The sequence below is a fragment of the Indicator indicator genome, chromosome 34, assembly GCF_027791375.1.
Source record: "Indicator indicator isolate 239-I01 chromosome 34, UM_Iind_1.1, whole genome shotgun sequence".
Lineage (NCBI taxonomy): Eukaryota > Metazoa > Chordata > Aves > Piciformes > Indicatoridae > Indicator > Indicator indicator.
In genome coordinates, this window is record NC_072043.1 from 1873626 (window position 1) to 1901255 (window position 27630).

The 27630-nt window shown below is 47.1% G+C and overlaps 1 protein-coding gene across 1 annotated transcript; it reads right to left on the reverse strand.

Moving 5' to 3' along the window:
• Window positions 1-363: 363 nt before the first annotated feature.
• On the reverse strand, window positions 364-26233 carry SIK2 (salt inducible kinase 2). The gene is made up of 15 exons (XM_054395593.1): window positions 26084-26233; window positions 19696-19812; window positions 17433-17496; window positions 15022-15183; window positions 10648-10772; window positions 9798-9921; window positions 9058-9278; window positions 8225-8377; window positions 6881-7045; window positions 5715-5943; window positions 4720-5004; window positions 4415-4578; window positions 3298-3414; window positions 2622-2713; window positions 364-967 (listed from the first exon to the last, which is right to left on the reverse strand). Exons 1-15 carry the CDS (start codon window positions 26231-26233, stop codon window positions 385-387), a joined length of 2751 nt encoding a protein of 916 aa, XP_054251568.1. The 3' UTR covers window positions 364-384.
• Between the last annotated feature and the right edge of the window lie 1397 nt (window positions 26234-27630).

The window sequence follows — 27630 nt, forward strand, 5'->3', positions numbered from 1 at the left end:
TCTCATTTCTCCAAGTGAATGTTGGCTGAATGCTGTCAAACTCCCCCTCTTCCCTTTTCTTTTTTCAGAAGGGGTTATTTCCTTCCTCTAAAATTCACTTTTTTTTGCCTCCTATGCACACTAGGTTCTTTGTAGGATGAAACTGCACTACCTGTTCTCTAGCCCCTGCTAGCAAGAGGAGCAAGCAGCCAAACAGTTCTCACCACCTCCTGCTTTTCTTTTCCAGTGAGGTGGATTTTTTCTTTTTTTTTTGAGTTCCCCTCTAAATTCCAGGGTTGAAAAATTTACCATGAACTTGGGGGTAGGAACAAAACCAAAAAAACGAGTCAAATTTGCATGCTCCTCCTCCATTTTGTCCTGTCTTCCACTCCTCTGTTCATGGCATTAATTCACCAGGACATAGCCACTGTGCTGGGGATCTACAGTCTCCATCATTTCACAATCAAAGAGTCCAGGCAGCTCTGAGAGGGTTAATGCGTCATAGTTCGACTGGGCCTCGGGGGCTGCTGAGCTGCTCTGGCTGTCAGGCAATGCTCCACTGCTCTGTTGTGCTGGGTCCATGGAATACTGGCACTGCTCTGGGTAGTCTGGCTCAGGAGAGGTGACAACAGGCAAGTCACAAGTCTGATAGGAATAGGACTGTGGTGGCTGCTGCACCTGGCCTGGCGATGACAGGCGTGATGAGCTGGCGAGCTGGGAAGGGGGCAGTGGATCCAGCTGCACCTTCTGGTACTGAGGGAGGAAGGGGTCGTATTGCATTTGTTCTGAGGAAGGCTCCAGCACAGGGCTCAGAGGCTGCTGCAAGCTGAACTGGGTTGATTGCTGCTGCTGTGGCTGTTGTTGCTCCTCCTGGCACGAGAGTGGCAGTTGACTTGACCTTGGGTATGAGCTCTCAGCTATTTGCATCTGGTTAAAATAGGCCTGCAGCTGGGACTGCTTCTGAAGGAAGAGTCGTTTTTGATGCAGCCTGAATCAAGGACAGAAACAGCAATTAAGCTTTTGGTCTTCTGCTTAGTGCTTTAACACTTCAGAAGTCCTGCATGTTAGTCACTCAGAGTTCCGGCAAGGAGTAAAGGACACAACTGGGAAATTCCTGGGTCACCCTGTTTGTTAAATGCTCCAGCAGACCAATACCTTCACCTCTCAGTTTTTTTTGACCTCCTTTTGATAACCTTTTTCACTGCCTCATCAATTTTTCCTGTGCAATTAAGTTAGTCTCATGCATTGGTGAATTTTAATTGTATTTGAAGCCTGCTATTCACTGTTCTATGGGACTTGGGAGCTGAAGAATTAGGTATCAGTGGCTACTAATGAAAATTAAGTCTCCTTCCACCCCAAGCCTCCAGATTCTTTTTCTCTGAACTCTGCTGCTCCCCAGGAACTTTTAGGAAACTCTGGGGTTTGACTCTTTAGGAACAGTAAAAAAAAAAAATCACAAAACAATGCAAGGTTCTAGCTACCTTTGACAAATTCCTGTGGTATGACAAAGTGGAGGTTTCCTGCCAAGCAATTCCCAAAGCTACAGAAATAGGAAACCCACTCCTGATGCAAGCTGACAGCGTGCAGAAAGGAAACCTATGGCTCCCCAGCTTAATTCTCTTTGCAGACCTCCTGTTCTTAAAGAAACATACCAGGCTGCTCTCCAGCCAGCTGATTAATCCCAATCAAGAGTTTAACTCACTCTGCATTGTCAGGAGTGGCCATGAGGTTCAAAAGTGATGGCAGACTGCATGTTTCTCGATATCAGGTGGTGTTCTTATACCTCTCTTCCTCAGGCTTTGGGCTTGAGACAGCTTGTAGCTGGGTTGGTCTCTTCCTTTCTCTCAGGTATAATAACTGTCATTAGGATCTGTCTTGCTTGCTTGTTTGATAATTACCAAATGATGAGCTTGTAGAGAGCTTACAGCCCTTTAACTTAAGAGACTGATAGAATGGTTTGGGTTGGAAGGGACCTTGAAGATCATCCAGTTCCAACCCCCCTGCCATGCACAGGGACACCTCCCACCAGCCCAAGTCACTCCAAGGCCTCATCCAACTTGGCCTTGAGCACCTCCAGAGAGGCATCCACAGCCTCCCTGGACAACCTGTTCCAGAGTCTCACCACCCTCACTCTAAAGAATTTCTTCCTTATCTCCAGTCTCAACCTGCCCTCCTCAAGTTTCAATCCATTCCCTCTTGTCCTATCACTTGGCTGCTGTAATCCATGGAGTGCTTTGGGGACTCTTCCAATCTGTTCTCTTTACTGTTTCAGAGCAGTGTCACTTCTAAACTGATTTTAGACGACAAGAAAGAGTTGATTCACTTCACTGTCAAATTATTAGGTCATGGGAATGTCACAGGAAGTCCTTCAGCAAGTACAGGGTTTCCCAGCAGGCAGAAACACTCAATCCATGCCCTGACTTAGGAGAAATACTGCAACATGGAGGTTATAAAGAGTGGGTGGTTGGGAGGATGAGGGTGACATTAAGTGTGATAGAAGTACTAGGGTAAGCTTCCTCCCATGCTTCTCTATGCAGGACTGCTGTCCCCCTTTCTTCTTTCAAAGGACAAATACTGTTCCAGTTCTTTTATTACTCTGGAGAGTGAGAATAACTCATCTGCACAGTTTGAAAGCTTCTTACCTGTGCTCCTGTAGCTGCTGCTCCAGGCTGCGGGGCAGCTCTTTGCAGTACAGCTGGCAAGTGTTCTGGGCTTTGGGCAGCAGAGTGGATTTCTGCAAGGGAAGCAGAGCTGTTAGAAACTGCACTTCATGCATTAGGCCACAAGGATGGGCAGAGGGATGGAGAACCTCTGCTAGGAGGACAGGATGAGAGAGCTGGGGCTGTTCAGACTGGAGAAGAGAAGGCTCCAGGGAGACCGTAGAGCTGCATTTCAGTATCTGAAGGGGACCTAAAGGAAGGCTGGGGAGGGACTGTTCAGAAGAGCTTGTACAGATAGGATGAGGGGCAATGGTTTGAAACTGGAGCAGGGCAGAGTTAGGTTGGACATCAGGAGGAAGTTCTGCACAGTGAGAGTGGGGAAGACACTGGAAAAGGCTGCCCAGGGATGTCATTGAGGCCCCATCCCAGGAGACATTCAAGATCAGCTTTGCTGTGTCCCTGTGCAGCCTGTTTTGGTTGGAGGTGTCCCTGCTCCCTGCAGGGGGCTTGGTCAGGATGCCCTTGGAGGCTCCCTTCCAACCTGCTGCAATCTGGGAATCTGTGCTTTTAGCCTCTGCCTGGTGTTCCTGAGTACTAAGGGCCAGTCTGCTGTGTGGAACCAGCTGCTGGGGAATTCATCTAGGGAGAGGTGTGGTACCTGCAGCCTGTGTTGTAGGTACTGTGTTTCTAAGCTGTGCTGTCTGGATAACAAGGGAGGATGTGCGCCGTTAGAGAATGCAGATGCAGCTTCCTGCTGCTGCTGAGATGCTTCCTCCTGCAGAGAGAAGAGGAACAAGTTTCAACCCCACAAAAGGCTTTTTTCTGCCTCAACCCTTTCTTTAAGGATTTCCCCTGGCAGAGGTTTCAGAGCTGGACTGGTCTCTGGTGTCTCTCACCACTTGGTGAAGAGCCTAAATGACAAGGGTCTGAACTATCTGTGCTGCACAAGGGCAAGGGCTCAGGGCTGTAACTAAAATATATATAATGGATTTTCTGTCTTGCCTCCTGAAAGAGTGAATGTACAGTTTTGGCTGTGAAAACATCCAGCTCTGAATGTGCTTTTGTGCAGGTCTCATTTCACAGCTTCACGACAGAAGACAGAAAGCTTTCAGCAGTAGTGGAGAGGATATGCACAGAGTCAGCATCTCTAGCAAGCTGGAGAGTGCTGATATGGGAGGGGAGGAAACTGTTGTGATGAGCACACTGTGAGCACTGGAGCATGTTTACATCATGGAGAGGGCTCTTGTGAAAACACCACCACTTTGTGGGTGTCAGAAGTGATGCTTTCCAGCAGGCAGAAAGTAACAGCTGGAGCTTCATCTGGAACCTCAGGTGCTTACAGTGCCCTGGGTACTTCTCACCCATTTCAGTCCTGGGGTGTAGCAGAAACTATTCCTGGTTGCTGTGACCTGTTCTACTCCAAACCAGGAACTAGGCAGATGGTAGAAGCTATTTAGCATTTCACTACACAAATGAGGCTAACTTATCACTCAGCTTCTGCACTGCTTACAGTTAGACCAGACAGGCTCTAACAAGGAAAGATGTTACTGAGATTTGTTAAATCTCAGCCATCCCTCAGATTAAAAGCAATAATAAAATGTTGGATTTGGAAAGCTAAGAGGGCTAAATCACTTGACACCATGAGGATGGCAAAGGCTAGGTTGTAAATGTCCATTCTCTGTTCTGCAGAAGACAAAGAGAGAGCCTTGGCTGTAAATCAGCTTTTCCAGAGCACTAACACCTGAAAGATGGAGCTAGATTTCTGCTTTAAGCACCTGTGGAGGACTGTTGATGATGTCCTGCAACTGGGTGGCAGTTGATGTCAAAGAAGGTTCTTCTTCTGATCCCATCTGTTCATAGAGCAGCTGGACTTTGTTCAGTTCCAGGATTCCTTTGGTTCGTGCCAGATTCTGGAGGTGCTGTCTAAACGCTACGATTCCTGGAGCGGAGCAAAATCCTCGTCAGAAAAAAAAAGCACTTAAGTCGTGTCTGGTTAGCACAGCACATGTGAGGCAAGCTGAGTAACAGGACAGTCATAAGGTGGCTTGGTGCCTGTGTGTATCATGTGGGTTCTAATTACCTTGTGTGAGGGATGTGTCAGAAGCTCTGCGCCCCTCTCGGAAGCTGACAGGGGAGCGGTTGTGTGTCTCTCGCTTCTGGGAGGCGAGTGCCTGCATGGCTGGGTTGGCAGGTCTCAGGCCTATGAAAGGGGTTGTCATTCTGGAGGCTTGTTGGTTGGTTAGCACCATTTCCTTCAAGGAAGGAGTGTCCTCCAGGAATTTAATATCTCTCTGAATGGATCCCATGTCGTACTCTGAATCGATGCTGCCCAGAGAGGAGTTTTCATCCAAGGAGTAGACTTTCCCTGTGACAAAAACCATAGAGCCAGAATAAAAGGGAAAATTGCAGCAGTAATTTAGCCAAGAAAATGCCACAGGCTCAAGCTATTCCTGTCTTAGAGGAAACAGAACAAAAAAACCAGGCAAGTTTCATAAAGCAGTTGTAATTTAACATCTGCAGGACCAGAACAGGGATTTGCTGCTGATTCTTGTAGCAGTAAGATGCTATGCAGGTGATGTTCACTGGCTCCCTGGCAGAGCATTCAGTGTTTTGGGGCTCTTTTTCCACAGAATATCCTGACAAGACTCTAGCCTGAGCTGAAAGGCTTGGTCATCTTCCTGGATTTGGAATACCTGAGAATCCACAAATTTTTGTTTCCCCTCATCTTCTGCCAGAAAATCTTTAGGGGATGAATGATTTGGTGACATGTGAGAAAGAACAAGCCAGACTTTACTGGTTGCTATTGGGGCTGTGCATGACTCTAGCCAACTGTTATTTGCTGCTTTGTTTTTACACTCTCTGCACAGCAGGTTTTGGAGTGTTTTGGTGTGAGTTTTTGCCCCACTTTGGCCTTTAGAGCAAATCCTAAGTAAGAAGCCCAAAAAACTGCCTCAAACCCAAGAACCTCTCTGGTGCTTGTCACTTTTAAAACCTAGTGCTTTTCATTCTGGGCTTGCTAAACTGAGTGCTGAGAGCAGGAAATAAGCTTTGAGGTGGCTGTGCTAACTTCTGTACCTGTGCCTGGCATCACCACCAGCTGGTTGGTAACTTCTGCCAGGGTGTGACGTCGCTTCCCACAGCGAGCGGCTTGCAGGGCTGCAAACGCCTGCGCAGGGTCCTCCTCAGACTCGCCTTCAGTCTCTATCCCTTCATCAATAGAAGTTTCCATCATGCTGGTAGGGAGGGATTGGCATCCCTTCCTAATCATCACAGGGGGCACAGGGTCTAGCAGACAGCCATTTACCTAAATGGCACAAGAAGACAGAGAGCTTTCAGTTGTGCACAGAGCATCCCCCCTGAAACGCCAGAAAGGGAGAAGACAAAATCCAAAAGAACAACAAAACCACTTCTGGAGGTTGATTTTTCTTTGGCAAACAGCTGTGGTAAGATTGGAACAGAAGCAAAGAGCAGGAGAGGCAGATTAGTGATCAAAAATAGATACAGCTGTTGACAGTTACGTGCAAGGGAGAGAGAAAAAAAGGATCTGCACTACCTAGGACCCTGATGCTCAGAGAGGAAAAGAAGCCAAATGGGTTTTGTTCAGCTGGTACCAAAAAAAGGCACAAACCAAGTGTTTACATACTAAAGGTCTTTGCATTTGACTTGCTGTCTATTCAGAGAGGTTACCCAAGGATTGGAGCAGGGGAGATTTAGGTTGGACATCATGAGGAAGTTCTGCACGATTGAGTGGTGAAATACTGGAACAAGTTGCCCAGGGCTGTGGGCTGAGGCTCACCCCTGCAGACATTCAAGGTAAGGCTTAGTGAGGCTCTGAGCAGCATGACCTAGATGGAGGTGTCCCTGCTGCCTGCAGGGAGGTTGGACAAGATGACCTTTAAGGGTTCCTTCCAACCTGAGGCAATCTGTGAACCTGTAAATATTGGCTCCTTGAGGAAATGGCTACTGAAAGCAGAGAGAAGCAGCAAGATTCACAGCTCAGTGACCTTCACTGTCAATACACAGGAGCTGTACTAAGGCCAATGAAGTGACATTAATCACTGGCCCTGACTGCACAGTGCCTTGTACCAGGACCATGAGCTGTACCCTGGCAGGAGGAACTGATCTTCAGTCTTTGGAGAGCTACAGCTACCAGCACCAGCTGTGCTTTTACTAGGCAGGAATTTAAATGGCAACAATCTTTTCCAGCTGGGACAAAAGAGCAGGGTGACTCTAAACTGTACCTTTGGTGTCTCCACTCTTTCTTCCTCCATAAATGCTGCCTCTCCCTGGCAGCTGGATGGAGGGAATGAAAAGGCTTCTGCTCCTGAAGCTGAGGAAAGGCCTGGAGATTGCAACAATCTTGCATTTTGTGAATGCAGATTAACTGAGGGTACCACAGCTTGTGCCTAAAAGAGAGATTTCAAAGAACTTCAAAACAGGAACAGTTTTAGGTAGAAAACAACACAGAGAGTCAGAAATTAAAAAAATAATCACAGAATGGGTCAGGTTGGATGACACCTCAGAGATCATCTACTTCAACCCTTTGCCATGGGCAGGGATGCCTCCCAAGTAGACTCAGCTGCTGAAGGACTCATCCAACCTGGCCTGGAACAACCCCAAGGAGGAGGCATTCCCCAACCTCCCCAGGCAGTCTATTCCAGAGTCTCACCACCCTCCTACTGAAGAACTTCTTCCTCAGCTCCAGTCTAACCCTGCTCTCCCTCAGCTTCAAACCATTCCCCCTTGTCCTGTCTCTAGATACCCTCATGATAAGTCTCTCTGCAGCCTTCCTGTAGGATTCCTTCAGGCATTGGGAGGCAGCTCTAAGGTCCCCCCAGAGTCTTCTCCTCTCCAGGCTGAACATCCCTAGCTTCCTCAGCCTCTCCTCACAGCAGAGGTGCTCCAGCCCTTGCAATGATCAATGCCTAGCCCATTTCCAAAGCAGAAGTGTAAGATTTCTTTCCTCATTCTTGGTGAATTCCATTCTCAGTCTTTTAGACATTTCAAAAAGCAGCACCACTCCCAAAACACATCAACAGCACATGCCAGCACAGCTCTCCAGCAATTCAACAGCTTGTTTGTCAATCACATCAAAAGATCCTCCAAGTGTTGCCTAGTCTCCACAAATGGTATTTCTCTAATATTTTAACCCAAAACTTCCCAGCCAAACATTTGAAATGCTCGAAAATGGAAGTGTTGCAATGAAAAGCAGAAGCACAGTGCTCCTGCCTGGGAAATAACCTGGGAGTTATGGTTAAACCACACAGATCCCCATGAAAGCCAAAACCATTGCTTGCATTTTGGGCATCAGAATGCAGACAACTTCCCTTCCTCATTTCAAATTCCTCCAGACCCCCTCCACACTCTTTTTGATTTTTTTTTTTTTTTTGAGGGGGAAAGGGAGGAGGCAGCAGGGCCATTTGTGGGAGACATGCCAGACAACAGACTTGTCACCATACAGTCCTGACAGGAGGCAAATCTAAACATTTCTTTCCAAGTCTACATAGAAATCAGAAACACAGCAAAGGATTTGAAGTAACTCTTGCACAGCCTTAAGCCTAGCTCTGCTAGGAAGGAGACCTTACCTTGGCTACAGTCTGCTCAGCAATGGTGCTTGGCCGCCGCTGACGAGCATCAAGTCTCTGTTCCACAGGGAAGCTGCTCCGGTGGGATTTGAGTCTTTCCACTAACAAGTAATAGATAGCAGCAAAGTGGTTATAACTCTTGTTCTGCAGAGACTGAAAGAGAGAAGCACAAAAGTGTGGGTGCAGCCAAATATGCAGCATGTCTTATGTACTACGAGACCAGGGAGAAAGAATTGCCACTGGGGGAGGCTGGGGAGAGGCAGAGAAATGTTCTTCTGAATCTGAAGCCCAGGTTGCTATGCATAGAAAACATCAATCTTAGTTTAGTGGCAAGCTCACAGGAGCTTCATAGAATGGTCTGGGTTGGAAGGGACCTCTAAAGGTCATCTAGTCCAACCCCCTCTGCAGTCAGCAAGTGCATCTTCAACTGGATCAGGTTGCCCAGAGCCCTGTTGAGCCTCACCTTGAGTATCTCCACAGCTTCCTGTGTTCTGGGCTGCAACTCTACTTGTACCCAAGTTCAGGTCCTCCTCTTAACCCTCCAAGATTTGAGCCCAGAGAAGGGACTGAGCTCCAGCACCTCCTGAATATATTGGTCACCAGAAGTAATGGGGAACTGAGCCCCTTCTAGCAGAAGGTACTCAAACTGCCAACCTCCACAATGGTTTACAGTATCAACCATGGAAAGGAAATGGTTGTGTTAACTCTAGAGGGAGTCTTGGCATTTATGTTTGGTCAGAAGCATGATTTGGAATTGGACAGACCTTCAAGTCAGGAAAACAAAGCAGGAGACCTCCCTCCAAGGGACAAATATCTGTTTGAGTCTGCTTTACCTCAATAGTTTTCTGTTGGTCTATTCCAAGGCTGTGCATTAGCCTTAAGACCTGCTCATTGTACTCTCCAATGGAAGGCTCATTCTCCTCTCCTGGTGGATAAAGAATAGGTCTCTGTGCAGGAACTTCTACAAGCATCCACTTGTGCTCCTTGATCTGAGCAATGGTTAACCGTTTGGATGGGTCTAGGACCAACATTCTTCTAATCAGGTGTTCACACTCTGTTGGGGACAAAAAAAACCCCAAACCAACATAAATTAACAACCTGCTAAGTGGTACTTGGATATATTCACCTACCAATACAGAGCATGACAACAAGAAGCTGCCTAATTTCTGCCTAGCTTTCTTCTGGCTAACTTCTTCTTCCTTGTACCCAGCTTCTGTGCTCAATACGTTTTCTGAAGGCTAAGATAGTCACAGTATCACAGTAGTGCCTCAAAACAAGATTAAAAGTCAACATTAAGGACACAACCCCCAGATTTTCCCACATGAGAGTAAAAGAAGATTGGGTGTGGCACTTGGAGCCATGGTTTAGTTGTCAGGAGGTGTTAGGTATTAGGTGTTAAGTTGAACTTGATGATCTCTGAGGTCTTTTCCAACCTGGTTGATTCTGTGATTCTGTAATGCTAGTATTTTATGCCTCTTTGAGGCTGCTTGTGCTGTTATATAGAATAAATAAATTATATCGTAAGCAAATAAAAGAATATAATAACCAAGAGCATAAAAGGACAGGTTGTTACCTTCTGACATAAAGTAAGGGATCCTGAACCTTCCCTCAAGAACTCGTTGCCTCAGGATGGGCAGTGTTGGTCCATCAAAAGGTAATGCTCCACAGACCAAAACATAAAGAACTACTCCCATGCTCTGTAAAAGAAAAAAAAAAAAAAAAAGAACAAACCAAACTCAGAGTATTCATTTCCTATTTCAAGCTAAAGTCTCTTGAGGTTGGCTAGCCAAATCCTGCCACAGGAAAGGTTAAAAATTCTGTTCTGCAGAAACAGAAATTTATCTATAAAAAGGGAGTTAGATTTCTGAAGATCCCTAGACATAAAGAGCACTCAGCTAACCCAAAATGCCTTGGCTTGCAGTACCTTGTGCTGATAAGCAGGTAAGCTGAAGTGTAATGGGTTAGAGACTCTGGCTGTTAGCAGGAAGCTCCACGCAGATGACTGAATGAGACCTGAAAAGTGAGTCCCAACTTCAGGTGAGAATTAGAGAGAGATTTTCTAATTTCATCTCTTGTTGTTCTAATGAACGAAAAACCTCAGACAGCAGCCACTCAGAGTAAGAAACTGTAACCTTCTACACTGATCAGTTTGCAAAAGCCTGGCTAAGAGGCACCCTGGGAACTTCATCAACAATTAGCTTCAGGGGAACACCAGCTAATAAAGAGGACATCAAATGGCTGGAGCAGGTTCAGAGGGTTCAGTTCAGAAGGTCATAGGGCTGGAGAACCTCTGCTGTGGGGACAGGCTGAGAGAGCTGGGGCTGTTCAGCCTGGAGAAGAGAAGGCTCCAGGGAGACCTTGGAGCTTTGTTAGAGTTTCCTACAAGTAGACAAGAATACAGTTAAAAATAAGAATAATGATACCCAAATATCCAGCTGGGGTCCCTCGTATTGATGTCCTTCAAAGACTTCTGGGGCTGCATATGGAGGGCTTCCACACCACGTTGTCAGGGGCTCACCACTCTTATAGAAATTTCCAAATCCAAAATCTGTTGAGAAATTACGGGGAAAGTCACTCTAAATGCAGCTGCATGACAAAAGAAGAATCCTAGAATGGTTGGAAGGGACTTTCAAGATCATCTGCTCCAATGGCTGTGCCATGGGCAGGGACACCTCCCACCAGCCCAGGTTGCTCAAGGCCTCATCCAGCCTGGCATGAACACCTCCAGGGAGGAGGCTTCCACAGCCTCCCTGGGCAACTGTTCCAGTGTCTCACTGTCAAGAATTTCTTCCTAATCTCCAGTCTAAATCTCCCCTTCTCAAGCTTCAATCCATTCCCTTTCATTCTATCACTTCCAGCCCTTGTCAAAAGTCCCTCCCTATTGTCTTGTAGCCCCTTCAGGTCCTAGAAGGCTGCTCTAAGGTCTCCATCTTACATTACTGTAAATATCTGGTTCAGGTATAACCCTCAAGAGGTTAAATCTCCAACATCAGTCCAAGGTCACCACTATTAGCTCAAAGTCAGAAAATCAGATGCCTAGCCTCACAGCAATGACCTTTTGGGACTTGTCAATAATGAAAGAAGAGCAAAAAGGCTATGATGCCAGAAAGACTATTTGAAGGTCAGCCTAGAGAGGAGATACAGAACAGTGTCATGCTCTGCAAGCACTGAGAATGCCCAACAGTTGCATGAACAATTATGCAATCACATCTGGCATGTCACCATCCTCCAGAGATGCAAACAGCCAAGGCCACCTCAGATTCCAGATCTACAAAGGAAACACTGAATAGAACATTCCTGCTGTCCTTCCTTTGACATCCTACCTCAGTTCTGGAAAAAAAAAAAAAAAACCAAACCCCACCAAATTCAGCTGTAATAACAGAGGGGGAAACCAACAAAATCTACCCTGAAAATCCCCCCCCCAGTGTCTGTATGTCACCTGTATTTCTCCTATCACAGTGTGACTTTTGTTGTGAATTCTTTTTTATTTGTGGAGATTTTTTTTTTTCCTTCAGACATAATTGACTTGGCAACCTTGACAATACTTCAGGAGACATGAAGGAATTGCTTCTCTCAGAAGCATTTTGCCATCTGTGTAGGTGTCATTAAATCTGATCTCTCCTTTCACTTCTCTGGAGTTTGACAGATTTTCAACATTCTCTTAGTGCTGCAGATAAATATCAGTCCTTATCTCTGAACTGCAGCTGCTGCTCAGGTGCTACCCTCAGAAATCTTCCTATCAGATTCCCCAGTGCCTGGATTTGTAGGCACAGCTACAGAGCATAGGACCTTCTTGGAAATACCCAGGATTTCACGTCCTAAGACACTAAAACTCTTTTGCTTATCCAGACTGAATTTAAAGTTATCTCTTTGGTGAATATGAGCACATGGAAGCCACTTCAAAAGAAACATTGAACAAATCTGAACAGCAAAAGACAGGGCAGAGTCTGTAAGTCTGACTGATCAATGTAAAGGCAGCGTCAGGTCTGTTACAGAGAGGATTTTGGAGGTTTTACTATTATCCTTACATGCTTAAGTTCATAACACATCAGTTTTATTTATGGTTACCAAAAGCAGCTCAAGAGCAAGGACATCTTCCAACTGGGTTGGAAGGAACCTTAAAGATCACCCGGTTCCAGCCCTCCTGCCATGAGCAAGGACACCTCCCATTAGCCCAAGTTGCTCAAAGGCCTCATCCAGCCTGGCCTTGAACACCTCCAGGTAGGGAACATCCACAACCTCCCTGGGCAACCTGTTCCAGTGTCTCCCTACCCTCACTGTCAAGAATTTCTTTCCAATCTCCAGTCTCAATCTGCCCTCCTCAAGCTTCAATTCATTCCCTCTCATCCTATCACTACAAGCCCTTGTGAAAAGTCCCTGCCCATGTCTAAGCTCATTAAAACTCTACCATAATCACTCTGGATCAAAGGGAATAGTTTTTAACCCAAGAACATTGTTAAGATTTCTCATTCCAGATAAAGGGATTTTGATAACATTACTGATGGAGGTGTTCAAGGCCAGGTTGGATGAGGCCTTGAGCAACCTGATCTAGTGAAAGGTGTCCCTGCCTGTAGCAGGGGGGATGGAACTAGATGCTCTTTAAGGTCCTTTCCATCCCAAACCATTCTATCAATCCATGTTTAAGGGAAAAATGCGCCAAAAAACAACAAATGCCAACCACAGAATTCTAAAAAGCCTGAAATTGGACCAATGGATCCAGTCCCAGAGGCCTCACCATTAGCCTGAATCTGGACATTAAAACACTTGTGCCCACTTGGAGCATTGTGTTCAGGCTGAATAAACTGTTTGTGCAATCTGCAAATATTGGCTCTCAACCTTTGTGGTATTTTGTTTCTCAATTTCCCTTTAGAATAATCATGAATTTATAAGTTTTTTTGGGGTTTGTTTTTTGGGGGTACATACATCATTGAAATGGAATCTGTTTTCCCTGTTAAAAATGGAAACAGACTAAGATTTCAGAACCCTTTGCAATTTGAGAAATAGAAGCTCCCTTGCCAGAGCCACTGCAACTTCTGTTGTGCATCTACCATTGTGAGGTAGCCTCTTAATTTGTACCTCTAAAAAAAAAAAGCCTGTTTAGAAGAGGTTCAGAGCTGGGGCTAATCCATTCTTCTAAAATTACCCCCCTAGAATTCAACCTGCCTGGCTTCAGAAAGCCACAGAGATCTTTTGTTAGAACAGGAATATGAGCAAAGGAGATAATCAGCACAGAGGCACTGATAAAGGCAAGGTATGAGTGTGTTAGAAACAAACCTGACCCACTTCATGAACTGAATGCTGATCAGCCACTTCTGACGTCAATGCAGATTTCACTGTCCACCAGCAAGACAACCAACCACCACAACCTACTTCAAAATAACAGTCTCTGCTACCTGAGCTGCTTCCAGCACAGCAGCTTCACCAGCAAGGTGGCTTTACAGAAATTTCATTATAGAAATTCTTCACAGTGAGGGTGGGGAGACACTGGAACAGGTTGCCCAGGGAGGTCATGGATGCCCCCTCTCTGGAGGTGTTCAAGGCCAGGCTGGATGAGGCCTTGAGCAACCTGGGCTGGTGGGAGGTGTCCCTTGCTTCTCAGAACTAGGTGGCTAATTTCTATACAAACCAGCTTCTTCCAGCAGTTAACCTTCCTTTTCTGCTCCCATATTACTGATGACTGAAGGTCAACAGCCCTCCAAACCCAGATGTTCTCTAGCCTTTCCATTTCAAGTGTCACTAAGCTGAAGGCAGTAAGGAAGGATTCAGGGAATTGTAATGAGCTGACAACTACCAAAATGATTTTCACTGCTAGCAACATCTGCTGTGTCTAAATTTATAATTAAAAGAAAATCATGCATGCAAGAACAAGAAGAAAAAAAATCAATAAGCCTCCATTCTGAGTTTTTCTGACATTGAAATAAGTTATTTGATTAACTCTGTTTTAACCTGAACATCTGGCAGCATGAGAGAGTTGTTACAGCATCCACAAAAAATTACTGGAGCTCTAAGGGGAAAGAGAAGGAAGGGGGAAAGAGAAGGAAGGGGGAAAGAGAAGGAAGGGGGAAAGAGAAGGAAGGGGGAAAGAGAAGGAAGGGGGAAAGAGAAGGAAGGGGGAAAGAGAAGGAAGGGGGAAAGAGAAGGAAGGGGGAAAGAGAAGGAAGGGGGAAAGAGAAGGAAGGGGGAAAGAGAAGGAAGGGGGAAAGAGAAGGAAGGGGGAAAGAGAAGGAAGGGGGAAAGAGAAGGAAGGGGGAAAGAGAAGGAAGGGGGAAAGAGAAGGAAGGGGGAAAGAGAAGGAAGGGGGAAAGAGAAGGAAGGGGGAAAGAGAAGGAAGGGGGAAAGAGAAGGAAGGGGGAAAGAGAAGGAAGGGGGAAAGAGAAGGAAGGGGGAAAGAGAAGGAAGGGGGAAAGAGAAGGAAGGGGGAAAGAGAAGGAAGGGGGAAAGAGAAGGAAGGGGGAAAGAGAAGGAAGGGGGAAAGAGAAGGAAGGGGGAAAGAGAAGGAAGGGGGAAAGAGAAGGAAGGGGGAAAGAGAAGGAAGGGGGAAAGAGAAGGAAGGGGGAAAGAGAAGGAAGGGGGAAAGAGAAGGAAGGGGGAAAGAGAAGGAAGGGGGAAAGAGGGAGAGGAAAGAGCTAATCTAGAATCCTTTAGCTCCATGTACTACAGCATCCATAATGCAAGAAGCACTGCACCACGCTGCGTTTCTGTACCTTAAGCACAGCAGGATATCTTGGGCAGCAGCATCTGAATTTCTGGAATGACCTTCATAAAGTGCTACTGAAGGCCATCTACATTCTGAGTACCTGCTATTTTGATGTTCATGTTGCTGTCAAGCAGGAGGTTCTCAGCCTTCAGGTCCCGGTGGACAATCTTTCTGCCATGGCAATACTCCACTGCCGAAAGGATCTGCCAGAACTTGCGCCTGGCCTCAGACTCGCTCAGGCGGCCGTGGCTGGCCAGGTAATCTGTGACAATAAAGCAGGATTGAACTGGATTAGACAGCCAAGCAACAAGCCTGAAACTGGAGTGATTGATCTCAGCTAACTAGCAGTAGGAAACTCAAAAACTCTTTCAGCCAATCGCAGTTCCCAACCCATTCCTCTCAAACACTGCCCTGCAAAAGAATGGGGGGGGGAAAGGGGGTAAGAAAAAGCTGCTGTGCAATGAAACTTGACCCTGCTTCTTCTTCTGCACTTACTTGACTGTTCTGATAACTATTTTCATGGAACACAACTGCTGTGGATTGGAGAACACTTGGAATAATTGGCTTTACCATCATAGAGTGGCTTAGGTTGGAAGGGACCTTAGAGATCATCTACTCCAACCTTCCCTGCCATGGGCAGGGACTCCTCTCAACTAGATCAGGTTGCTCAAGGCCTCAAGCACCTCCACAACCTCCCTGGGCAACCTGTTTCAGTGTCTCACCACCCTTGTACTGCATAACTTCTGCCTGCAAGATCATGAGATACTTTGAGCTTTACCTCTTAGCAGTTTGTGCAAGCTTCAGAAGATATATCTCCCTCTGGACCCTCAACAGAGGCTGTGTGGTGGTGGCTAAATGCTAATTTTTCTCTGGAAATAAACCAAGCACCCCTGAGGTACCCCTCCTGACCTTTCTCTTGTCTTCATTGCATCACAAGCAGAAAGAACATTTTGTTTTCACATTTGATTACGTTGTAAGAACTAACATTAGCCCTGAAACAAATGATAGCTCTGAATCCAAAGACTTCTTTTATCCCCAGGAACAAAACCAAGCAGAGCAGCAGCTGTGTGAGACTTGAGAGAAAGAGCTTCTGGAGCCAGTTCTATTCTTCCTTTCAGGAGGCAGAAAAATCAAACAATCAGCTGCTAGGATGGTTTCAGAATTGCCCTCAGTGATCTCAGGCAAGGGCTGAGCACATACACACAGAGCAATCTGCTGCATCACAGCTACTGCTGGAGTTAAACAAAAACCAAGAACTAAACTGCTGGAGCTGCTACCTGCCCCTCTTCATGTCCCATGAACAGGAATTATCATTTACAGACCAGCTGTCACAAACCTTTCTGTCTGAACTCAATTTGCAGGTTAAAACAGCTGCTCCTACAAGTTGGAATTGATCATGATCTGCTCTGCCCTGATGTGACCTCAGCTGGAGTATTGGGGCCAGTTCTGGACTCCCCAGTTCAAGAGAGACAGGGATACACTGGACAGTGTCCAATGGAGGCTACGAGGATGATGAAGGGACTGGAACACCTGTCTGGTAAGGAAAGGCTGAGAGACCTGGGGCTGTTTAGTCTGGAGAAGAGCAGCCTGAGAGGGGATCTTCTGAATGTTTATAAATATCTGAAGGGTGGGGGGCAAGAAGAAGGGGCCAGGCTCCTTTCAATGGTGTCCTGTGATGGGACAAGGGGCAATGGATACAAACTAGAACCCAGGAAGCTACAGCTCAACACGAGGAGAAACTTCTTTATTAGAAGAATGCTAGAACCCTAAAGCAGACTGCACAGAGAGGTTGTGGAGCCTCTTTTTACTTTGTGTGTGTTTTGTTGTTTTTGTAAATACTTCCCTGCCTTTTTCCTACTTTCCAATAATATTGAAGTTGCCCTCAGCATGATATCCTGCTTATAGATTCATAGAATGGTTTGGGTTGGAAGGGACCTTATGACAAAAGCAGTCTAATACTAAAGACTTCAGTATGTGGTGGGGAGAAGATAACCCAGAACTCTGAACATTTCAGTTCTGTTTCCATGCAATCCATCCCCTTGCTCAGCTCAGCCAGGCTCCACCTCCTGTGCACTTCTATCACCCAGACCCTTCTACACACTGAACTCTGTTCCATTGCCCTCTGAGTTCATTCTGCCTGGTGACGTTGACTGACACCTGCAGAGAAACTTTCCCAGCAGCTCCAATTTTGTTGTTGCAACTCAAAATGCATGAGGAAGCTCTCAATGCCTGGCTACTAAGTATAAAACTCTCTAAATCAGCTTTTAGTAAGCAAGGAAGTTTATCCTGCACTGTTCTGTTTAGCAAGTTCTGTCTTCTGCTGAAGAACCATCAGCAACGTTCAGCTTTTTTATGCTGGTGTACACTCTAACAGCTTCCCCAGAGGTTAAACAGTGATAGTTAAAGTGACATTGTGCAGTAAAAGGGATCCTTGGGCAACAGAAACACAATTAAGCAGCTTGAGAAGTTAACGATACAAAGGTGGAAGTTGAAAACGTTGTCTTAGCTTACCAAAAATTTCTCCATTTTTGGCAAATTCTGTCACAAGGTACAACATGCTTTTGGTCTCCATCACCTGTTGATTCAGAAATGTCAGATGAGATCGGAGCAGCAAAAGCAAAAAGTAAAGAAACACTCAAATGGAGATTTATTGGCATTGGTCTCTTCTAGTGAGGCTGTGGAAGCTTTGCCTTGCACATACCAATTAGCATGTTTCACTCTTGTTATCAAGTTACCTCAACAATTTAAAGGGAAGCATTTGCATGCTGAGGACAAGGATAAGCTCTTGAATACCTCATAAAGCCAACAGACAGGGAAGGAGTAGGGTAGGGTCCTGAGGCACAAGCGACTAACACAAAATGACAGCATCTTCAGCAGTTAGCTTAAAGATTTTCCTTTGAGGAGTCAGACTCAAGTAATTCCTTTGCTCATCTTGGCTATGGTGATGGCTGGTGCTTGGAAAAGAAGATTTGGGATAATAGTGACCCCTGCTACCAACATTTCTCTACTTAAGGAAAGGCAAAAAATTAAAACCAGATAAGGATCAGTCTTTAAAGCTGGCAGAACTGAGGTAAAAGCTCCACATCACTGGGTCCCATTGCACAATTGGACAGCACAGCTCCACAACTGACATATCCTCAATAGATCCTCTTGTGTGGGGAAGAAAAAAATCCACCCAAATTTTAAGCATCTTCTACTTTCTCTTCTAGTAACTTCCAGCCTTCCATGGAAGGATGGAAGGAGAGAAAAAGAATAAAAAATAAATTAGGAGGAAGACTTTTAAAAACTTTCCACAGGATCACAGAATATCTTTGATTGGAAGAGACCTTCAAGATCATCCAGTCCAGCCTTTGACCCAGTACTGCAAGGCCACTACTAAACCATGTCCCTAAGCACCCCAGATTCACAGATTGCATTGGGTTGGAAGGGACCCTGAAAGGTCATTTTGTCCAACCTCCCTGCAGTCAGGAGGGACACCTCAAACTAGATCAGGCTGCCCAGGGCCACTACATAACAATTACTCTCCTCTGCAAGTGATGTTCCTGTTCCAGTACCTGAAAGGGACACAGAAGAAAGCTGGGGAGGGACTTCTAACAAGGGTTTGAAGTGCTAGGACAAGAAGGAATGGCTTGAAGCTGGAAAAGGGGAAATTTAGACTGGAGATAAGAAGAAATTCTTGACAGTGAAGGTGTGAAGACACTGGAACAGGTTGTTCAAGGAGGTTGTGGCTGCCCCCTCCCTGGAGGTGTTCAAGGCCAGGCTGGATGAGGCCTTGAGCAACCTGGGCTGGTGGGAGGTGTCCCTGCCCATGGCAGGGGCTTAGAACTGGATGATCTTGAAGGTCCCTTCAAAGCCAAACCATCTCCACAAGAGAAGTGAAATGCACAATTCCAACAAAAATCAATCAAAAGCACTAGTTATCAGTCTCCTAGCAAATGTACTTTGAGATAAAGTGTTTGGGACACTCTTGCTTGGGACATGCATTTACATCAGAGGCACGTCAGCAGATTTACATATCCTCATGGCTGACCTTTGGATAAGGAAAAAAAAGGGCTGTGAGGAGTCCTCAATCTGCACTCTGAGCTGAAAGACTAAAACCAAACCACTGTGTCCACACAGACCCTCCCAGCCAGCAGTCCCTGCACACATTATGCTGAACACTCCTACCCTGCTCTAAGGCTCAGCACAGGTACTTCCAGCTCAGCTCATTCAGTAACACAAACCTCCAGGTACAGGGTCACAGGTTGCATTGGGTTGGAAGGGACCCTCAAAGGGCATCTTGTCCAACCCCCTGCAGGCAGCAGGGACACCTCCAACTAGAGCAGGCTACCCAGGGACACATCAAGGCTGATTGTAAATGCCTCAACCACACCCCTGGGCAACCTGTTCCAGTGTCTCACCACTCTCATTGTGCAGAACTTCCTGCTGATGTCCAACCTATATCTTTCCTGTTCCAGTTTCAAACCATTGCCCTTCATCCTATTGCTCCAAGCCTTTCTAAACAGCCCTTCCCCAACTACATCAGGCTGCCCAGGGCCACATCTAGACTGATGTACACTTGAAGTATCTAACACAGCTTAACTGGTACCATAGAACGAAAAAGACCACACCTGATGGACTTTCCAAAACATTAAACACTTCTCCAATGCAAATCAGTTCCAGCAAAAACTGAGTTTGTCAGACTGGTGATCTGCCAGAAGTCACTGGTGTAGTGAACTCTTCATACAGGAGCAAAAGATGGGAAGAAGGGAAAAAAGGATCCTGCTAAGCATACCTGGTAGAGCTTTATGATGTGTGGGTGATCCAGCATCTTCATTATCTGCACTTCTCTATAGATCTTCTCCAGATTCACAGCATCCAGCTGAGATTTGTCAATGATTTTTATTGCCACCTGCAGACGAAGCAAAAGTGAGATGAAAACTCCCCAACGTTTTCCTGCTTAGTTTCTCCTCGTTATCAAGGGACTAATGCAACCCCAGCTACCTTCGGGAGGTTTCTTCAAGCTCAGAAAGACACATCCCACACTTAAAAACAGAGCAGCACAAATTTAAGCAGTAGGCTCACTGAGGGGTGGCAGGACTATCACCTACATTAGGTTTCCTCCCCCTCTACTCTGCCCTGGTGAGACCACACCTGGAATTTTGCATCCAGTTTGGGGCTCCCCATTTCAAGAGAGACAGGGAACTACAGGAGGGAGTCCAACAAAGGCAATGAGAATGATGAAGGGACTTGAATATCTCTGCTGTGAAGAAAGACTGAGAGCCCTGGGGCTGTTTAGTCTGGAGATGAGAAGGCTGAGAGGGGATCTTATTGATGCCTGTAAGTATCTGAGGGGTGGGTGTCAAGAAGAAGGTGCCAGGCTCTTTTTGGTGGTGCCCAGTGATAGGACAAGGAACAACAGGTACAAGCTGGAACACAGGAGGTTCCACCTCAACAAGAGGAGAAACTTGTTTGGTGTGAGGGTGCTGGAGCTCTGGAGCAGGCTGCCCAGAGGGGAGGTGGAGTCACCACCCCTGAAGGTGTCCAAGAAACGCTGGGACATGGTTTAATGGCCTGTGGTGGTGCTGGGTTAATGGTTGGACTTGATCTTCAAAGGCTTTTCCAACCCAAACAATTCTATGATTCCATGGTGAATGCAGGTAGCTTCAACTGTTCCATGTTTATTTTAACTGTAATTATTATGCTGCTACCTAAGGACACCTGCAGGTCACCTGTTCAGGGCAAAAACTCTGTACAGATCTGTCTGGCAGTCAAACCTTGCAGACAGATCTCAGTCAGTTTAGAAAACAGGAAAATGGAGCTGCTCTGAAAGCCACAAGGAAAGGTAAGAATCCTGAAGAGTGCTGAATATATCAGTGGTGTTTATTCACCCTGACTATCACATTATTAATGCTGAGGCAGGAGCAAACAATCGAAGTCACACCAATGCTTCCAATTATAACCACATTTCACAAACTACTGAACTATAGGAGACAGCTGCTATGCAGGAGACAGAACTCCACAGGAGGTGAACCTCATTATCTCCAGTAAGGCTGATTACGGACCCACCTGAATTCAGAATTAACTATTTGATGGTTTCATTTCAGTGTGCTGCTGCTTGATAACCTATGCAGAAGGCATTTGTCTTTCCCAGCCACCAGAAAAAAAAAAAGAAGGTTCTGGTGTGAGTGAATAAAATGATCCAGCTTTGTAATCAGTGAAAAGTTGTTTTTAAGATGCAGGATGCACTCTTGGATAGCTGAAGCAGGCCCAAGACTGTTACCCAAAGCAAACATGTTTTTCAATTTTCAAAAGATGGATCTGTGTTGACAGAACTCAAGAGAATAGTTTGGCTTAGAAAAGATCTTAAAGATCATCTGGTTCCAACCCTCCTGCCATGGGCAGAGACACCTTCCACTATACCAGACCACTAAACCTTCACAGCCTTGTAGGGACAGGACATAGGGCAATGGATTGAAGCTTCAGGAGAGGAGATTTAGACTGGAGATTAGGAAGAAATTCTTGACAGTGAGGGTGGGGAGGCACTGGAACAGGTTACCCAGGGAGGTTGTGGATGCTCCCTCCCTAGAGATGTTCAAGGCCAGGTTGGATGAGGCCTTGAGCAACCTGGGCTGGTGGGAGGGGTCCCTGCCCATGGCAGGCTGGAACTAGATGATCCTCAAGGTTCCTTCCAACCCAAAGCATTCTATGAATGCATGATAAAAAAGGGCCTGGCTTCAGACATGTGACGAAAGCAGCAAGGTAACAGGCATGGGCCTGGACTATCCAAATGCTTATTTCTCACTTAGTCTTGCCAGATTTGCACTCCCATTGACTACTCCCTGCAGCAATTGCTCATTCCCTCAGCAGGTCTCCTTTTGCTCACTTATAAAGGCAGAACAGCAAACTGCTTCCTTATTTGGTCTGATTATCTGCCATGTGGCAGCAGAGGATGCAAACAATCATTCATGCAGCTTAAGGAAAAACACTACACAAACCCCATACCTTTCAGTCTCCCTGGTTTAATTTAAGATCACATCTAATAAAATCACTTCTGGTTATTGTTTTGGTTTGTTTTCTTCTCTTGCAGACATAGTTTATTAGCCCAAGAAGAAATCACTTCACTAGAAAGTTACAAAATGTCAAAGTAATCAAAGCAAACCACTAAAGAGACAAAACTGTTACACATCAGGAAATAGTTATTAAAAACAACCCATGTGTCACACTTCTCCCACTGATTTATTTCACACTGCCTCTCTGATTCCTCCTTCATGCTCTCTATCTATCCAGTTTTACACCATTTATTTGAATGATTTCCAGATTTACACCATCTGATCCCAGAAAATCTGTTCTGTTCACACAGAGGGCATTCAGGTACAACAATGATGAATGCTGCCACAAGAGTATTTTTATGAAGATATTACCAAACATCCTGGAAGGATGCCTATGAGCCAGCAATGTGCCCATGGGGCCAAGAAGGCCAATGGCATCCTGGGGTGGGTTAGAAGGGGTGTGGTTAGTAGGTCAATAGAGGTTCTTCTCCCCCTCTACTCTGCCCTGCTGATGCCACATCTGGAATATTGTGTCCAGTTCTGGGCCCCTCAGTTCAAGAAGGACCTCAGGAAAGTGCTTGAAAAAGTCCAGCACAGAGCCAAAAAGCTGCTGCAGGCAGTGCAACATCTCCCTCTGAGGACAGGCTGAGGGAGCTGGGGCTTGGAGCAGAGGAACCTGAGGGTGACCTCATTTCTGTTGACAAAGATGTGCAGGGCAGTGTTGGGAGGATGGAGCCAGGCTCTGCTCAGGGATGTCCAATGACAGGACAAGGGGCAGGGAGTGCAAGCTGGAGCAGAGGAGGTGCCACAGGAACAGAAGGGAAAACTTTTTCCCTGTGAGGGTGACAGAGCCCTGGATCAGGCTGCCCAGAGAGGTTGTGGAGTCTCCTTCTCTGGAGACTTTCCAAACCTGCCTGGACATGTTCCTGTGTGACCTGCCCTGGGTGACCCTGCTCAGGCAGGGGGATTGGACTGGATGATCTTTTGAGGGCCTTTGCAGCCCCTACCATTCTATGGTTCAGTAAGGACAGCATTAATAAAATTTATTGTCAGCTAATACTGAACTCCTGCAGGCAACTATGAAGCTAGAAAAAATGTAATAGGTGATCTTGCAAATGTTGGAAATACTGTTTTGGAGCACTATAGAATGAGCAACTGCTTGCCATCTTTGTTGTCATATTAAGAGGCCCAATTTGTGCTGCTACATCTGTAACCTGTTCAAAAAAAATGGCAAACATTTCTTTAGCTAAGTCATTCAGACTCTGGAACAGGTTGCCCAGAGTGGTTGTGGATGTTCCCTCCCTGGAAGTGTTCAAGGCCAGGCTGGATGAGACCTTGAGTCACTTGGGCTGGTGGGAATTGTCCCTGCCCATGGCAGAGGGTTGGAACTGGATGATCTTGAAGGTCCCTTCCAACCCAACCCCTTCTGTGACTCTATGGATAACGTCTGTACATGCAGTTGCAGGCTTATATAGGAGCAGCAGCATAGTAACAGCTGGCATCACTGCTTCTACAGTCAAATGCAGATTAGGTATTCCAGTTTATTCTGAATCTTGTGTTTTCGTGTATCTTGCAGGGTTCACAGAAGACTTAGAGCAAAACCACTTGGAAATACTTAAAATCCAGCAACTTCTTTCTAGAGATGTGAGAAGGAACTGTGCATCCAGCAGCAGCTCACTTTTGGCCATACCTCAGCTGTGTCACGATGACAGGAAAAAAAAGAAGCAAATTCTTGGAGGAGGGAAGCTTCAAGGAGAGCTGTCTGGTATGTTCCAGGTGGTTTGCACTTTAGGGTTTCACTTTCATCTGGAGCAATGGTCAGTGTTCTGTAGAGGACTAAACCCTTTGGGGATATCACTTACAGAGTTTTGGGGGTGGGTGAGGGGCACAACTCTTTCACACAGACTGTTTCCCAAGACTGTCCTTCATCCCAAAAGGGCATTGCTTTTTTCCAAGCAGGACCTCCATCCCTTTACAGAGCCTTTCACTGCTGCTCATTATTCCCCATGTCATCAAATTTCACTAGAAGCAAACATTAATCTTCTTGAACTTTACACTTCCCATTACATTTGTTCTCTTTCCTTTGTCCCTCCCTCTTCCAAGGAGAATTTTTGCTTATTTCTGCAGGATTAATTAACAAAAGTTACCCTGGGATCACAGGACTCCTCAGCAACAAGACAAATCAGCAGGGCAGGAAAGCACATGGCATTCACTTAAATGGCCAACAACCACACACACAAGGAGCAAAGCAAAGGTCACTTCCAACCATGCACCCCTCTCTGGGACACCCTGTATGGACTGTCATTAGAGAGGGTCGTGCACTACTTCTGTGGCTACAAACATACCTAAGTCCCCTCCTTTCTTCCTTACTCCCACTTCTTTGACCATTTAACCATGCAATTTTCGTGTTGCATTAACACAGGAATCAAGGTATGATTTCTGAGGCTGTTTGCACACACCATCTACTGCTATCTTATGTCCACCTTTGGCTTCATGGTTGGCTTCATTTTATTTTCACAGAATGTCAGGTTGGAAGAGACCCCAAGGATCATCTGCTCCAACCTTTCTAGGTGAGAGTGGAGTTAAAATGAGCTGGTCCAGCATCCTGCCAACCTGAGACTTAAAAGTGCCTAATGCAGGGGAATCCACTGCTTCTCTTTGGGAGATGATTCCAACCCTGACAGTTCTATGATTCCAATGTCCAACTGTTCTCAGGGGGAAACATTGTCTTCTGGAGCCCAATGGGAATCTCCCCAGCAGTAACTTGTCCTCATCACCCCTTGTCTTCTCTGTGGGACTCCTTGTCAAAAGAGCCTCCATGCTCCTGGTAGCTACCCTTTATGTACTGACCTGCAGTAATAATTTCTCCCCCTAAGCCTTCTCTTCTCAAGGCTGAACTCAGTTCTCTCAGCCCTTCCTCACTGTCATCTGCTAACAGTTTCAAAGTACTGATGCTAAGAAACCTCAACAACAAACAGGGTCCAAGTTTAAAGGGTTCAAATAGGGAGATTCAGGAGAAAGTCTAACAAAATAGTCCTTTCTAAGAAGGCTTTCTGAGCAAGCTTCAGCAGCAACACAGCACTGATCCTCCTGCAGTACAGACCTGACAGTATACAGGTATGGCCTTTCCAGCTCCTAAGAAGGAAAAGATTCTTCTACTGTAAGTTTAATAAAGGCACAGATGGATGTGATATTGGGTAGGGGAGAAGTTAAACAAAGAGACTAAAAATGGTTGAATTCAGTTAACTGGCAGGATGTATCGAAGATATAGGAGGATGTATGATGTACTGAAGAATCCAGGGAACACACACACACACAAAAGTTCCTTTGCTAAAGCAAATTATGGAGGTAGGACTGCTCATCTGCAAGTACCGGCGAGGGCAGGAAGTCGTTAAATATTCCTGAAAGCAGGCACAAGAGACGGCTTGAACCTTCCCTATTAACAGAAACTTATCATTGTCTGATGCTGTGCTCACCAAGCAAGCCAGCAGCTGCCCGCCCTGCACCCTCCTCCCAGCCCGAGCATCCTCCTCCCTGCGATGCACCGCACCGCCTGTGGCCTGAGCCCGGGGCACCCCGCAACGGCCGGGCCAGGAGGCTTTATCGCCGCCCTTGCCAGGAATAGGAAAGCAAGAAAACAAATAGAAAAGGCAGCCAGGGCTTTTCTCTAAAGCCTGCCGGCAGCCGAACACCTCAAGTAAATAAAATATCCGCTCCCTGCCCTACAGGAGGGGGCTCCAGTGCCGGAAGGGACAAAAGGAGCAAGCAGCCTGCAGCTGCCCGCCCCCGCCGTGCCACCCAGGCCAACCCAAACCAACCCTAGCTCCTGCGCTGAGCCCCTCAGCCCTGAGGCCAGCTGCCCGCCCGCCGCTCCACGGCCGGCAGCGGAGCGCGGTGACCCCCGCACCAGCCCCGCCAGCCAGCCCGCCCCGAACCCGGCAGCGACGCCCCGCAGCCTTACGGCCGCCGCCCCCCTAAACCCCGAGTGATCCCGCGCCTGCGGGCCCCACAGCCCTGCTGCTGCACGCCCGGCCAGGCGAGGCCCTCTGAGGCCACGGGAGGGACGCGGCCGGCGCGGCCGGGCTAGGCCGGGGCAGGGGGCGAGCACGGCCCCCCGTAGCCGCGCCTCACCTCGCTGCGCGTGATGCGGTGCCGCGCCAGCTTGACCACGGCGAAGTTGCCTTTGCCCAGCGTGCCTTCGATGTCGTAGAAACCGACGCGGACGGGCCCGAGCCCGCGGGGCAGCAGCGGGGGGGGCCGCCGGGGCTCGGCCATTACCATGCTGGGCGCGGGGGGCGGCGGCGGCGGCTCCGGGGCCAGCGGCGGCGGCGGCTCGAGTCTGCCTGCGGCGCCCTGCTGCCGCCCCGCCCCCTCCGCCCTCCTCCACCAACCGCGCGTCACAAGCGCGTCAGCGGGGGCGGGGCCTCGCCATGGCAACGGCGGCCAGCGCGGCGGGGCGGCCCCGGCCCACCCTGCGCTTCCCGCCCGGCTGCTCGGGGCCTTCGCGGCGCGGCGGGACAGAGGCCTCTTGCCCGCGCTGCTTGTGGAGATCACCCTCCCCAGCTCCCCCTCAGCTCTCGGCGAGGTCGGCGTGGCGCTTGCAGCCGAGTTGAGGCCACCTGCCGGGTGAGGAAACGCGGAGAGAGCTGGGTTTGGTCAGCCTTGAGAAGAGAAGGCTGAGGGGAGACCTTACTGCCTTGGGCCCGCCTGGAGGATGGAGACTCCCTTTTGACAAGGAGTCTCATGGAAAAGACAAGGGGTGATGGGACAAGTTACTGCTGGGGACATTCCCATTGGACTCCAGAAGAATTTTTTCCCCACGAGAACAGTTGGAGATTGGAATCGTCTCCCAGTAAGCTGCACATTCATCAGCAGTCACAGACCTTTTAGGAATGCAGAGTGCAGTGGAGTCAAACACAGCTCAGAACACACTGTGGCCACAAAAATCTAGTGGAAGAATTCAAGAACCAAACCTGTGCCTCCCTTTATATGCACTTCTTGTGTGTGAAGTTGCCTCACACTTGTGGAAAGTTGTTTAGATGTCAAACAGCAATGACTGTTCTGCAAGGGGAACCAGAGTCCTCCGTGAAAGGTTGGTGTGTCCTTCATTGCACCCCCAGTTTCACAGGTTGTGTTGGATGGGAAGGGACTCTCAAAGGGCATCTTGTCCAACCCCCCCTGCAGCCAGCAGGGAGACCTCCAACCAGATCAGACTTCCCAGGGCCACATCAAAGCTGATCTTCAATGTCTCCAGGAACAGGGCTTCAATCATGAGATTCCTCTCAGGAATGACATTTCGAGATGATGCTGCTGACTTAGACTGCTATGGATAATAACTGCTGTTACTGTTCTATTTATCCTCTTAAAACATTCTGGCAATGACTAACAAGACTTGAGTTAGTCAGACATCCCTCCTTTGAAATGATTGATAGGTGCACGAGGAGGCTTAGCATAATCCCACTTGAATAGCAAGATGCTACCTGAGAAATTTCACTCCTGTTTCACCTCAGATGTTTTTTTTCCCAGGAGTCTGAAATCCTGACCAAACAACACTTCTAGCTTGGCAAAAGCTTGGTGTGTTAAAAGGAACTTTTCCTGTATTGTGCAAAACGAATATTTTCAGACACTCTCTTAGAAACAAAAGTTTTAGTAATAAAATATTTCCTTCCTGCCCACTT

What these genes read in the sequence shown, in the direction of transcription:
- SIK2 (XM_054395593.1), bottom strand. Translation starts at nt 26,233, where the DNA reads ATGGTAATGGCCGAGCCCCGGCGGCCCCCCCCGCTGCTGCCCCGCGGG. An exon ending in ACCGCATCACGCGCAGCGAG is followed by an intron (nt 19,813 to 26,083) that starts GTGAGGCGCGGC and finishes CTTCGTCTGCAG; the next exon opens with GTGGCAATAAAAATCATTGA. An exon ending in ACCAACAGAAAACTATTGAG is followed by an intron (nt 8,378 to 9,057) that starts GTAAAGCAGACT and finishes TCTCTCTTTCAG; the next exon opens with TCTCTGCAGAACAAGAGTTA.